Raw genomic sequence first — 15,077 nt, forward strand, 5'->3', positions numbered from 1 at the left:
ATCAATTTGGACTTGGGGACCCATGCTTGGACTACCTTTATATTATTTCTATTAACTAATGATAAATACGATTTGTATTTCGTTTTGGTCTTAAATCCAAGTCCGGCTTTGTTGTAAACGGCTCGCTGTTTTCCAAGAATCAGATCCAGATTCTTGGTACCCAAGGTGAACCGTTCCAATGTGTTCTTGGGTTCTTTAATTTGAGCTTTCAGATTGGAATTTTCTTCCTCAAGTTGTTGGAGTTGAGTTGAACTTCCAATTTGAACTGACTCAGTTAAAGAACTCGAGTCAGTCGCTTCCTTAAGGGTTGTTACCTCCTTTTGGAGCGACTTAACCCGGACGTTGGATTTAGCCAACTTCTTAAGCAAGTATGGAATTAAATTTTGTGAGTCATCTAAGTTAATACTAGACATTAAAGCACTTACAGTGGTTTTGGGTCCTTCTGAAACGGATACGGATCCATGGCTTCGCTCGGACTCGGTGTCTGATTCGCTCTCGATTTCTGAATCGGACTCGAACTCGGACTCTGTTTCAACATGTGCTAGTACTGGTAGAGCGAGGAGGCTTGCTTGTTCTTCTTCATCGGATTCAGATTCGTCTGATGACTCGGACCATGTTGCCTTTAACACTTTCTTCATCTTTTTCTTTCTAGCTTCCTCTGTCTTGCTTGTACCTGCAACCAATGTAATACCTTCCTCGACCGAAGTAGTATCATACTGTTCATCTAATTCAAATAAATCGTCTATTAAATTATGCTTACTTACTTGGGTACCTTCGTGTAACTGAATCAGATTCTCCCACAGCTCCCTGGCGCTTGAGAATAGGCCGGCGCGAATCAGCTCCTTATTCGTTAAGCCGCACTGAACTGTATATGCGCGTCCCAGTTCTCGAACGGTAGTGGCATGCCAGCGCCGTCAGTTGGTATTTCGAGCCCGGTCTTGGTGATCATCCAGACATCGAACTCGGTTTGTAGGTACGACTCCATTCGACCTTTCCAGTAGCCGAAGTCTTCGCCGGAGAAGAGCGGTGGTCGAGTGGTGCTATAGCCTTCTTGGAGAGCCATTGAATCTTGCACGAAAAATTGAGCAAAAAACTTATCCCAGGACTTAATCCTGGATTAGTAGTGTGGTAGAAGGATAGAAAAAGAAATTTACGAGTTTCAAGAAAAAATAATAAAATATTATTAAAAAAATATTTAAAAATATTATTTCAAATTTTGTCAAATTCAATATTTTATCAATACTAATAAATCGTGAAAGGAAGAAAATGTATTTTTCGAAAATAATTTTGGAGGGAAAAAACGAAAGGCGTATAAACACGACAAAGCCACGAAAAAATGCTTGAATGGTGGTTGCACCAGTTCAAAGCGACCCCGCTCTGATACCAATTGTTGGATCGAGACGCGCTAGAGGGGGGGGGGGGTGAATAGCGCTCGTGGCTATTTTGTACGTATCAGAATCGAAAACAGCGTTAGAGTAATTAAAGCAGCGGAATTAAAAACAAACAAACACAAACAGAAGGACACAGAGATTTACTTCGTTCGGAGCCTGTGACGACTCCTACTCGAAGGCCCGCGATCCTTGATCGCTTCCGGTGGGCAACAACTATAAGCTCGTTAAAAGATTACAATTATGAGTACAATTAAAAGCTATAAGTATTATACCGACAACAAGAAATGCTAAATCTGAAGCTTCGGGTCGTCGGGCACTTGTAGCAGCACTTCGGAGTGTCTTTTGGAGCAGCACATTGATGAGAGATCACTTGATATTCGTTGTTTTGAGCAGCACGCAGCACTGGAATAACTTTAAACTTGATTGATTCAGGTGCTGGTCGAAACCCCCTTATAAAGGGTGTTCAAGGCGGCTTGAAGGCTGTTCAAGGCGCCTCCATGCTGCCAAGTCTTCCGCGTGGATCAAATCTGATCTGGTCGAACTTCATCCATTCAAGGCGCCTTATAGCCTTCTCAAGGCGCCTTCCAAGGCGCCTTATACTCCCATGAAGGCGCCTTCGATGAACTTTCGCAGCAAGGTCATCCTTTTCACCCGAGGCGCCTCCAAGCTCCATGGAGGCGCCTCGGATACTGTTCATCCGAGGCAAATCATCGTTATTCTGTACCTGCAAGATATGTTAGTCCCAAACAACATCCCGCAACACCAGGTTAGCATAAAATAACAGCACAAATAATAAAGAATATTACGACAGTCTCCGGACTGTCCGGGTCTGGCTTCGGATTTCCAACCGGAAACCCTAGGTCGACCCGACGCCTACTGTTCCCTCTACAGGGAACGCGTCCTCACCTACTCCCCTCAGGAGAGATTACCTGATGCCAGTCCAATCCTCCAGACTGACTGGACTTTCCGCCTAGGGTTACCACCCCCTAGGACCTAGGGTTATCGCCCCCTAGGGTTTTTCTCCACCTAGGGTTACCACCCCCTAGGACCTAAGGTTACCGCCCCCTAGGACCTAAGTTTGTTACCCCTTAGGGTTTTCCTCCACCTAGGGTTACCGCCCCCTAGGATTTTCCTCCACCTAGGGTTACCGCCCCCTAGGACCTAAGGTTGCCCCCCCTTAGGATTTTCCTTCACCTAGGGTTACCAACCCCTAGGACCTAAGGTTACCCCCCTTAGGATTTTCCTTCACCTAGGGTTACCACCCCCTAGGACCTAAGGTTACCCCCCCCTTAGGATTTTCCTTCACCTAAGGTTACCACCCCCTAGGACCTAAGGTTACCTCCCCTTAGGATTTTCTCTTGCCTAACCGCAGTTAGGACTTTCCTGAAACCTTATTTAACCACGTTAGATAACAAGGAATCTTAACTTTGAATCCCTTTGCCATTATCAAAACTGAGGTTCGATCGTCGGATGCTTACTGCACCAACATTGGGGAGGGGAAGGGTTTTGGGAGAGAAGATGGTAGAGGATAGGGTTTCTTGTAGGGTGTAGGCGACACCGCACGGGATGGGGCACGACCGTGTCTTATAGACACGGTCGGGTTAGATCAGATTGCACGACCGTGCTGAATGACACGCCCTCTTCTTTCCTCCCCTCGTCCAGGCTCGCACGGCCGTGCCGAATGGCATGGCCCAGGGCTTCCTCCTCTATGGACTCTCCTGCACGGCCATGTCGAATAGCACGACTACTTTCCTTTTCTTCTATGCACTAGCCACACGACCGTGCAAGGGTGCACGACCAGTGGCTTCTGCTTCTCTACAAGCTCCGCACGGTCGTGCAGGGTCGCACGACCACCTCCTTTAAGCGCGGGATGACTCGTCCTCTGTTGTTTTGGCTCCTCTGATGCCTCCACACCCATGAAACGCTCACGACCAGCTCGTGGAGATTATGCACATCCTGAAAATGAACACGAATTAAGTAATGCTACTTGATTGAATCTACTTAAAGAAATAAAAGGAAATAAAATGGATGACGAGACATTAAATCGAAATGAAAAGAAAACCCTTGGGTTGCCTCCCAAGAAGTGCTTGTTTTAGGTTATAGCTCGACCCCGTTTCAGTCAGTGTGTGCTGAACCCATTGGAGGACGGCTCTCCTTCTAGGGTTGATGCTCTAGCCCGCGCCTTCAGTTTCGCTCATGCAGGACAGATGTATTTCTTACTGCTTGTTGGAGGGGAACTCTCATAGAAACCGTACTCCCCTTCTTTGTATATGCTGATTTTGTGAGAATTTCCCTGAGAAGAGGGGTTGCATATGGAAAAATTGGACAATCAAATTCAATCTTTCCCTTGTCGATCTCCAAGGATAACTTATGGATTTTTACATCGATGATGGCTCCAGCCGTGGCAAGGAATAGTCTTTAAAGGATGATTGATATCTTGGGATCTTCTTCCATGTCCAAGATAATTAAATCTGTAGGAACTATGCATCCACCTACTTCAACTGGCACATTCTCCACTATTCCCATCGGGTACCTGCATGAATAGTCAACTAGTTGCAGTGCCATCGTGGTCAATTTAATGTTCTGGAAACCCAGCTTCTTGCATAGAGAGTGCGGGAGCAGGCTGACACTGGCTCCCAAGTCACAGAAAGCTCTTGGTATAAGTTCAGAACCAATTTTGCACGGTATGGAGAGACTTCCTGGGTCCTGAAGCTTGGGTGGAGGATTCGCCATAAGGAGGGCGCTGCAATTCTTTGTCAATGCTACAGTCTCGAAGTCGTCTTTCTGCCTTCTATTGGATAAGATTCCCTTTAAAAATTTTACGAACTTCGGCATCTGGTGTAGCGCATCTAACAATGGTACTTCAATTCAAAGCTCTTTGACTTTTTTCAGAAACCGGTGGGACTCTTCATCCCTTTGGGATGCTATAAGCTTTTGAGGAAAAGGAATCGTGCAATTTTATGGGGTAGTCTGAAGAGCTTCTTCAATTTTTTTAGTAACCACTTCTCCATCCTTGTTTTGTGTCTGATTGGGCATTAGGGGAGTGGGTTCCTTTTCTGAGTCAAGCTCCATTTGAGTCATGATTTAGGGGTTTCCCACAGTATGTCCGCTCCGCAGCTCAATGCGATTGCAATGTTCCACTGAATTTAAATCTGATTTCCCTGGGAATGTACCCTGTGCTCTCGAGACGGACTGAGCTATCTGGCTGTCTTGCATCTTCTGGTGTTTTTCTGAGTTCTCCAGCCTCAGAGTCAGTTGTTTGATCTCGCTCCTCATCTCCTTTTGTTCCGAGAGCTCTTCCTCAAGCATCTTTTCAATCTTAGACAGCTGTGTAGGTTGCTGCTGTTGATGAGTCTACTTTCCAGGTTGGTAGGTCTGATGTGCTGGCCCCTGGTCCTGATTATTTTGGTATGAAAAGTTGGGGTGGTTCCTCCATCCAGGGTTGTATGTGTTGGAGTACGGATTGTTTTGCATCTGATTGTAGCCTGTTATTGCATCGCATTGCTCAAGCTGGTTTATCTGTGCCTGCATTGGCCCAAGGGGGCAAGTGTCTTTAGCGTGGTCCGTACTTCCGCAGATGTTGCAAGCCCATGGCTTCAAATTTCTTAGTCAGGGTGTCCAGCTTTGCAGACATGAGTGTGAATGCATCCACCTCGAATTTCCCTGACGCCTTCATCTGATTTCCTGAGAAAGCACCGTTATATCTTTCAGATGCCCACTGATGGTGGTTTAGTGCCACATTCTCTATTCTCTCTTTGGCTTCATCAAGTCTTTTGTTCATCAGTGCTCCTCCTGCCACAGAATCTAATGATACCTTCGTGTGATAATTTATTCCATTGTAGAAGGTGTGTAGAACCAGCCACTTCTCAAGGCCATGATGGGGGCATTGTCTCAGCATGCTCTTGAATCGGTCCCAGGCTTCAAATAGGGATTCTGAGTCTATCTGCTTGAAGCTGGCAATCAGGTTCCTCATGTGGGCAGTCTTGCTTGGGAGGGTAGAACTTGTCTAAGAATTTCTGCTCACATTGCTCCCAAGACGATATGCTATCTGCTGGTAGAGAATTCAGGCACTGCTTGGCCCTGTCTTTCAGAGAAAATCCGAAAAGAAGCAGTCTCACCGATTCTGGAGGAACCTCATTCACCTTCATCGTGCCACAAATTTCATAAAATAGCTCTAGATGATGATTCAGGTCTTCGTGTGGTCCTCCTCTGAATTGATTTTGCTGGACCATGCGGATTACTGCGGGCTTGATCTCAAAGTTGTTAGCATCGATGGGTGGTCGGGTGATACTGGATTGGACCCCTCGTGCATATGGTGCCACATAATCTTTCAGCAGTTTATCGGCCATTCCTGAGGATTCTTTTGCTTCTTGGAAAGCTTTATGTAAATTCCTTCTCCTCAGAAAGGTCCTGTCAATCTCTGGAACAAATGGTAGTAGCTGTCCTGAAAGGTTAGCTCTACGCATGCAAAAGAAAAGAGAACAAGATAGAAAATATGACAGCAAGAAATAATAAAAAAAAAATGAATGCAGTAAGGAAGAAGAGTGAAAATATTTTATTATTGGTAGATTTTTTTTATATATATGCAGAGAATAAAGAAAACAAAGCCTAGTCTAATCCAATATGACTTAGCTAGTGTTATGGACGCAGTCTCTGGCAACGGCGCCAAAAACTTGTTACGCTTCCGCAAGTACACGGATTCATCGTCAGTAATAAAAATATCGATCCCATAGGGACTGGCTATAAGAACTAACAATCGTTCACTTATGGTTAGCTAGACTACAAATGGTTTTGAATAAGCTAAGGAAAAAGAAAGGTCGAGAGTCGCAAGGTCGAAATATTCACTTGGTGATGAGGAGTTCTAGGGGGTCGATTTCGTCATGGTAGTATTGATGTGTCTCGTTTTATCTTACTCTCGCTGTCCTTATTCATGCTATTATCGGAAGCTAAGCGGGTATTCTTAAGTGCCAAAATAGGGTAATGACCTAAGAAGTCCTGTCACGGTTTACCCTTGTCACTAGGGCACCTCGGTAAATCTTGAGGACATGACTCTACCTGGTAAATTAAGAATAGTGAGTAAAGCTAAGCCTAGTCTCTCGCTCCCTTGGGGAGAATTTGCCTTTCCTCTCAAGGAACTATCCTAGATGTCCATGAACGGGTTACCCCTGTCACTAGGGCCCCTCGGGTATATGATCTAGAGGTAATCCTCTATGAAGCTAACAAGTTCTTCACAATCAAAAGTAAGCAATTAGCAATTGAAACAAAGCATGAATGTTCATCCAACAAGTATAAACACAATACGAGTTTTACATCAATCCGTACCATGACTACTCCCTAATCCCAGAACAAGGGATCTACTCCATGAATTCTAGAGAAATATCTGAAAACATAGTATGGGCAAACATATAATTCTCAGCAAGTAAGAGGGAATATGCTTATCGGATGTCGAAGAGTGGCCTTCAGATCCAACTCTCTGCTTCTGGAGTCGATGCGGTGGTGAAAGTTCGCTGAACGACGGTCCAAAACGACGTAGAATTGATCCAAGATCCTTTTCTCCCTGACGGCTCGCCTCCCCCTTGGGGAAAAAGGGTTAATACCCTTTTATAGCTTAGGTTTTGGCCACAGCGGCACGACTGTGTAAGGGTGGCACGACCGTGCCCTTCTTCGGTTCTAGTGTGGCTACACGGCCGTGCAGGGTCGCACGGTCGTGTAGTCCTTAGGCTCTGTCTCCTAGGGCACGACCGTGCAGGGGTGCACGACTGTACAAGTCTTCTTCTCTGCTTGGGGTGGCATGGCCGTGCAGGGTTGCACGGCCGTGTACTAACTGGCTGCTGTTTTGGTCGCACGGCTGTGCAGGGTTGCACGGTCGTGTACTGTTCCTCTCCTGTTTGGCCACACGACCGTGCAGGGTTGCATGGCTGTGTTGTTTAGTTGGTTCCGGTGCATCAATACTCTCTGTTCAAGTTCCGAAAATCTTCCCTGTCAACATAAAACCAAACAAAGAGCAGATATTCGAATAAAACAATAGATATGATGAATACAAGATAAAAGATGCGATCATGTGAAGAATATATGTGCATAAGTCAAGTGAATGTGCGCTAAAACATGCGTAAAAGATCATAATATTTGCGCACATCAAGCTCACGGAGTGGCCGAGCCACGTGGTCCATGTTGGATCGTTGAGTTTCGCTAGAGGGTGGGGTGAATAGATATTTAAAATTTTTTGAAAGAGAAAGCACAGTGGAAAAGTAAACAAGCCAAAGGGAACACAAGGATTTACTTGATTCAGAGCCTTTGGTGACTCCTACTCAAAGGCCCGCACACATGGGTTCTTTCGATGGGTAATTCACTAGCAATTTAAAAATGTTTACAACTTAAAGTACACGAATGCTAATAAAAAAAAGAATACTGACAAGAAAAAATAGTAATGAAAAAGCATAGCATTGTCAACAGTGTTGCAGGAGCACCAGAGATCGAATCGTGAGTTGATGTTGAAGCTTCAGCCTTGACCCTCCTTATATAGGAGGTTCGGGGTGCCTGAAACCTTCAGGGCACCCTGATTATGACATAGCTGAGCCAACCAGGGAGCTCCATGCGGCGAAATGACGTTGAGGATAATTTTTCACCTCCGAGCGCCCGGATCCCTCCCGGGCGCTCGAACCTCCTGGCGCCTGGAACCATCCCGGGTGCCTGGAACCTTAGTTTTCAGCAAATTCCTTCCTACAAGAAAATGTTAGTCCGTAGGAAAATATAAGATATATCCTGCAAAATAGAGTATTAGCACAGTTTAAAATTAAACAAAATATTAGTTAGATTCCTCTCTTCGAGACCGGAATCTAGTCAAGATCTCAACTTAGAGTTTCGATATGGTTCTAAGTCGGATCGACACCTATGTTCCCTTCCCGGGAACGCGCCCTCACAGTCACTCCCTTCCAGTGACTTACCTCCACTTACCCGCTAGACATCCGGTCAGCCCTTCAACCAGTCTAGGCTTCGTGCCAGCTATTCGGTCAGCCCGTCGACCTAGCTGGTCTTCGTGCCAAATGTCTGGTCAGCCCGTCGACCCATTTGGACTTCGTGCCAGCTATCCAGTTGACCCGTCGACTTAGCTAGGCTTCATGCCAGACATCAGGTCAGCCAGTCGACCTGTCTGGGCTTCTCCTGCACACTCGATCAGAGTGTTAGTGTTAGTTAGAGCCCTAGAGCCAATCATTTGATGATTGTTGTATGAGCTCGTTGTATCATATTCTTTTATATAAATAAAGACATTTATTTTGGTGATTATACTTACTTGTATTGGTGCCAAATAACTAAGTATAATAGCGTCCTTGAGTAGAAGGTTCTTACCTATATCAATCGATTGGTTGAATCGATAGTGAGATGATACAGGGAACACTACTCTTAATGATTCCTAGTCAAGTATTAACATTCAGGGACAATGTTAATGCGACGAGACTAGCATGTAGGTCAACTCGATGACTTGATCTCACAAGTCATGGATATGGAGATATCAAGTTGACACATGGGTATGCATTGGAGAATGTATACTGAATGACCCGCCATGAGAAAGTATCATGGATCATTATATGAGTGTCATATACTTTCTCATGTGGCTATTAGTATGACTACTAGTCCTTGGACCTGAAGTCACCATGGTTCCCTACATAAGGAGTTACGTACTTTAGCTTCGTCAAACGTCACCCGTAACTGGGTGGACTATAAAGGCGATTACTGGGTATGTAACAAATTATGCGGAGGGATGTGAGTGATGTAGATGGGATCTATCCCTCCTATATGACAGGAGTGACATCAATATTCTTGATAGAGTGAGACCACTAAGTGCATGGCCATGCCCAAATGAGTCAATATGAGATATTGGGCTCATTTGATTGAGTGAGTCTACTTGGGATTCAAGATTTAGATTGATTAGAGAATGACACGGTCTATGCCTCATATTGATCAATCTAGATGTCTAGGATAGAAGGACAATGTCATATATTGTGAGGAGTCACAATTAGTAGTCACAAGGTGATGTTGGATCTCAACATTCTTATAACTTGGGTAGTAATGATGTGTTGCTAGATACCGCTCATTACTTATGCTTCTAAATGGGTTTAGGAGAATTGCCAACATTATAAGAACCTATAGGGTCACACACAAAGGGCAATTAGATGGAGATTAGGTTCATTTGATGAACCTAAAGGATTAGGTCCATGTGATGAACCAAATTGGATTAAGAGTAATCCAAATTGAGCTAATTGAGTTGGACTCAATTTGGTTCATGTGTTAAGTGAGTCTAATTTGGACTTAGACTCATTTAATTAATTTAATTCAATGAATAGAGATTCTTTAAATTAAAATTGACTTGAACCAATGGTTAGATTAGATCAACCAAGGGAGAGAAGTGGTCAAGTTTGACTTGACTTAAGTAGGAAGATGAAGAGTCAAGTTTTGACTTGACTTTGACTTGACCAATGCCACATCATCAAGGCTTCTTCATTTGGTCAAGTTTGACTTGACCAAATGCCACCTCATGGAGGAGATCAAGAGACTTGACTCTTGATATTCCATGGGGGTTACAAGCCATGATGTGGCCGACCACTTTTAGTGTGGAATGGATTGATTTTCATTCAAGGTAATTCATTTCTTCTTCTTCCTCTCAAGGCTTCTTCTCTCCCTCTCCTCCTCCTTGCCGTGACCATCAAAGGTGCTAGCACACCTTTTGTGTGGTTTTTCTCCATCTCTTGCTTGTGTGGATACACATAGAGGAGTATCTACTTTGATACTCTCGAGATCCGGCGAACCTAGGACGAGCGGGATTATGCGAAGGGCTTCGCATCAAGGGTAACCTCTTTATCTTGTAGATCTAAAGTAGATCTAGGCTTAGAAAACATGTATATGAAATTTTATTTCTTCGCACGGATCCGTGGCATGGGGATTTCAGGGTTTCCGCAACGTAAAAGCAGTTTTTGCGGCCCGAAAATCCCAACAGTGGTATCAGAACCATGTGCGAAGCATACACATGTTTTAATTTGTATTTTTATGAAAATTACAGATTTATAACTTTCTGTGATTTTATGTTTTTTTATAGTTTTTATGGGTATTTTTCTCGTAGAAGCGAAGAACAAGTGTTTAGACACTTGTAGGCTTCGACTATCGAGAAGATATTTCCGAAACGGCAAGGTTTCGTCCCAAATCATTTTGGGACAGAGTGCTAAGGCGCTGTAGGATCGCTAAGGAACACTCGCGATGGTTATATCGCGGGTAGGGGTGCTGCCCCTGATCCCGCAAGGGGATTCGTTACGCAATTGCCCTCGAAAATCGCTAAACGGGTCTGCCGGGAATTTTTACTCATAAAAATTATAAAAATTGTAAGAAAAATTATATAAATTTATAAAACTTATATAATTTAGAATTATGTATTATTTTGTGATGGTCATGGCCCAAAAGACCCAATTAGATTGGAAAAATTGTGTTGTAATTCATAATATGGCCTGCGTGCCATTTTGTGTTTGTGCGTGTTGTACTTGATTAACGCGACCTGCGCGTCGTGCCTTCCTCTATTATATTCCTGTTGTAAAATAGTTTTTAGACTCGAATGTAACTCGAGTTTCACCTTTGTAATGTACAAATTGGAGCGGTGGAAGATCCACTAAAGACGATGTTACGAGGAGGGCGCGAGCAACACAAGGTGGTCAAGGAAGGAGCTTGAGAAGCTGTTGACCTTAGGTTGACCATCTGATCTTCTCATTGGCTTGAGAAGATCGTAGTAGGGTCATGACTAATCACAAAATATTTAATTAATTGCTTGTGTGTGTATATGTGATGCATGCTAGAATAAGTAATTAATTAGCGCTTTAACGATTCGATTCGATCAATCGTGTATATGATACACCTCGACGATTAGATTAGATCTAAATCGCATACATGATGCGCCCTAACTATTAGATTAGATCTAAATCGTGTATATGATACACCTCGTCGATTAGATTAGATCTCAATCGCGTCAACTCGAAAGACTTACCATGCCGTGATACCCATCACTACCTCGATCGCATGTTGTTGTTGAATCTGCCAAAGCAGAGCAACGCATACTATCTTGGTAGGGTGCGGAGGGACAATCTTGGTCCCACCTATCAACGCATGGGTGAGTACAACTCAATTAGATTGAGTAACTAGTTAACTCAATTGGATCGAGTTTAACTATAGGCATTTTCCAATGGTTGGTAGATATGTCAACATCACGTTTATATTAACTCTTGGGTGTATTAGCCAAAGCTAACTCGAGTTTTAATATAAATGCGGATCTTGATCCTATAAACAAGAGTTGCATAGAGATGTAATTGGTAATTAGTTACCTACCGATCATACTAAGTCTTGGGCGATTTAGCCAAAGCTAACTCAAGGCGTAGTATGATGTGGATCTTGTCCCACATGAATTATAGAATTCAGTGGGAGCATGATTTAATTAAAAGGCCTAATTAAATGATTAATAGAATATGATGTTTATTTATTTTCTGCATTTTTCTGTTGTAGATAACCATGACGTCAAATACGAACTCTTTCTCCCTGCGTTTCATCCTTGAGAAGGACAAGCTCAACGGAGCAAATTTCCTGGACTGGTATAGGAACCTGAGAATCGTTCTCACACAAGAACGTAAACTGTACGTTCTGGAGCAGCCTATTCCGGAGGCACCTCCTGCCACTGCCACGCGAGCTGATCGTGATGCTTACAAGAAGCATCAAGATGACGCATTAGATGTGTCATGTCTTATGCTCACGACCATGAACTCTGAGCTTCAGAAGCAACACGAGTTGATGGGAGCTTATGATATGGTTGAACATCTTTGTCAACTATATCAAGGACAAGCTAGGCACGAGAGATTCGAGATCTCTAAGGCACTATTTCAGTGTAACATGCAAGACGTGACTCCCGTAGGTCTATATGTACTCAAGATGATTGGGTACATAGAAAACCTACAGAGGTTGGGATTCCCCCTTGGCCAAGAGTTAGCCACTGATTTGGTCTTGCGATCCTTGCCAGAGAGCTATAGTTAGTTTGTCATGAACTACAACATGAATGAAATTAACAAGCCACTACCTGAGCTTCTGAGTATGTTGAGAACTGCTGAGATTAACCTTAAGAAGGTTAAGCCCAACTCCATTTTGATGGTGCAAAAGGGCAAAGGCAAGGGCAAGCCTAAAGGTAAGGGAAAGTCCCAAGCCAAGGGCAAAGGCAAGGCACTGAAATCCAAAGGAGGGGTCGCCAAGGATGCTACCTGCTTCCACTGCGGTCAGACCGGGCACTGGAAGAGGAACTGCAAAGTGTACCTGGAAGATCTTAAGAAGAAGAGAAGTGAGACTTCCACTTCAGGTATCTATGTTATAGAAGTCAATCTATCTATTTCTTCTGTCACGCCCCCAGAGGAGTCCTTATCGAAAAATTTCGGCAGCATCTCCCCTGTACGGGTGACAATATGAGGCATACATACATACAAAATACATCAGCCACATACGGCTGGAATATATTTACACAATCACGCAGTTATAAAAATATATGAATCAGCCCACACGGCTGTACTAAAATCAACACAGCGGAAATAACAAACAACGATCACAAAACACAAAGTATCTAACTGCGAGCCGTCTCGGCTTGACACAATGATATCAAACCAAATACAAGAGAACTCAAATACATAAACAAGTACAAAACCCAAAATACAAATAGCGTAAGAAATACCAAAATCGTAAGGTCGTCCTCGAATGTGACGTGGGACTGGCGGACAAGATCTCCAGATGACTCCATAAATCCTTTATCTGCTACCTGGTGAAATTACCAATATACGGGGTGGTGAGTATAAAGACTCAGCGGGTAATAGACAGATAGTGCATGAGTATAGTAAAGAACTAGAGATGCAAAGGTATACAGTCTCGTATGGAAATAGCAGATACTACAGTGATATCATAAAAAGTGTCCATACCTGAAACGATATCCTAGGCTAGTAGTAAAAGGTAAAGTGTAGCAAAGTCCTGCTACAGTACTGCTCATAACTACATGGTATCATGTGAGGTATATACATGTCTACAGTAAGTAAGTCAGTGTCTAAACACATATCACAGGTATAAATCTCAACCTATGTAAACATAACAGCATAAATAAACGACAACAGCATAATCTAGCAACAGTAGCATAAGAAACAGCAGTATCAGCAGGTATAATAATAACAGCGTATGCACGGATGGTCACTCCCACCTACCCCTCAAGTCCATGACCCCAGTATGGACGAGAGGTCGGGACAATGACAGACTGTACACCACTCCAGCTACCACTACTCTCGAGTGGTCGAGGGGACGGTTGCATAGTAGCTAAATAGCTACGTCTGCGATGGGGGTCCCTGCTGCCCGCGACTCCAGCAGACACTACCCATGAGTGTACGAGTGGGGGGCATGACAGGACATGCGGCACGCTCCAAGCTACCACTACCCATGAATGGCCGAGCATGCGACCCTGGCCAACAACCGCCTCAACCACAAGGGAGACAGGATCGTCGGCAATGCATGCAATGACATGATGCGAACAATGCAACAGTCATCATATATATATAAACAGAAACAGGTATGCTACATGAAGCCAGCATGCTCAGTAAGGTGTGTAAATAAACAACAATCAAAGCATGTAAACATGGTATCAGGTGTCTATATATCCAATACCTAATATCTAATGTCTGGCATCTGGTATTTGGTATCTGATACCTAGTAATATAGTATCTGCTAAATATCATCGATAACAATAAGAGACTGTATAGAAACAGACACGAGTAGCTCAAAGATTGAGTGGAAGTATCAAGCACAGGAAAAATAAGAGTGGAGTCAAGATAAACATAGTAGACATCTAAACATATAGCTCATGCACTAAGATCAATGTGCTAAAGAGATAAAGTAAGAAATACCCGCCTTTATACATAGATCGTGTCCAGTATTCCCATGTCGAGACGCTTGTCCCGAAATCCAAGTCCTGTGATCACAATACGCATAACGTAACTAATCAATTATGAACTAGTAAGCTGAATCCATCATGAACCAAATCACCACCTTAACATCGGTATGATCAAGAATCTATAAACTCTTATCATTCCATAACCCAATCTGTAGCTCAATTCAAATAAACTAATCCATGACTAAATCATTCATCCTCTAGACTAATCAATTTCAAGCCTAATTACTCATATAACTAACTAAGTCCATAATCTAATAGATTAGACTACACATATATCAATGCTAACCACTCACCGGAACGGATGGCTCCGCCAATGACTTATAGCTAGTATAACTCTCTGCCCGCGAAGATGTAATCACTGTCCCTCCTAATCAAACATATGAAAAATAATCCAAATCAATTGCTAACTAACCTCTATTCAACATATCATATCTGAATATCTAACACAGATCAACCAAACTTAGATCAAGTAATTTGTTACCTATGGCTCCATCTTCTTCTCCAAGGTTGTTCATCAATCCAACAACTACTCACTGAAGTGGAGGCCGTTGACAGCATTGATGACACGAACTGCGGCAGCAAGAGAAATTAAGCGTTTCATCGAACATATGATCTGCATCATCTCATGACCAAATGAGTAATAAGTCGATACAAGAGTGGTGATGATAGATACCTCTGAATCATAGCCA

At 43.4% G+C, this 15,077-nt stretch overlaps 1 protein-coding gene and 1 pseudogene across 1 annotated transcript; one reads left to right on the forward strand and one right to left on the reverse strand.

Annotated features, from left to right (window-relative positions):
• Positions 1 to 3,809: 3,809 nt before the first annotated feature.
• LOC122029169 lies at positions 3,810 to 4,700 on the reverse strand. The gene is made up of 2 exons (XM_042588113.1): positions 4,565 to 4,700; positions 3,810 to 4,240 (listed from the first exon to the last, which is right to left on the reverse strand). Exons 1-2 carry the CDS (start codon positions 4,698 to 4,700, stop codon positions 3,810 to 3,812), a joined length of 567 nt encoding a protein of 188 aa, XP_042444047.1.
• Positions 4,701 to 5,260: 560 nt separating this feature from the next.
• Positions 5,261 to 5,332, forward strand: LOC122030641 (annotated as a pseudogene).
• The last annotated feature ends 9,745 nt before the right edge of the window (positions 5,333 to 15,077 follow it).

Source organism: Zingiber officinale, chromosome 10B (genome assembly GCF_018446385.1).
Source record: "Zingiber officinale cultivar Zhangliang chromosome 10B, Zo_v1.1, whole genome shotgun sequence".
In the NCBI taxonomy this organism is placed as follows: domain Eukaryota; kingdom Viridiplantae; phylum Streptophyta; class Magnoliopsida; order Zingiberales; family Zingiberaceae; genus Zingiber; species Zingiber officinale.

What these genes read in the sequence shown, in the direction of transcription:
- LOC122029169 (XM_042588113.1), bottom strand. Translation starts at nt 4,700, where the DNA reads ATGCTTGAGGAAGAGCTCTCGGAACAAAAGGAGATGAGGAGCGAGATC. An exon ending in GTCCGTCTCGAGAGCACAGG is followed by an intron (nt 4,241 to 4,564) that starts GTACATTCCCAG and finishes TACCATTGTTAG; the next exon opens with ATGCGCTACACCAGATGCCG.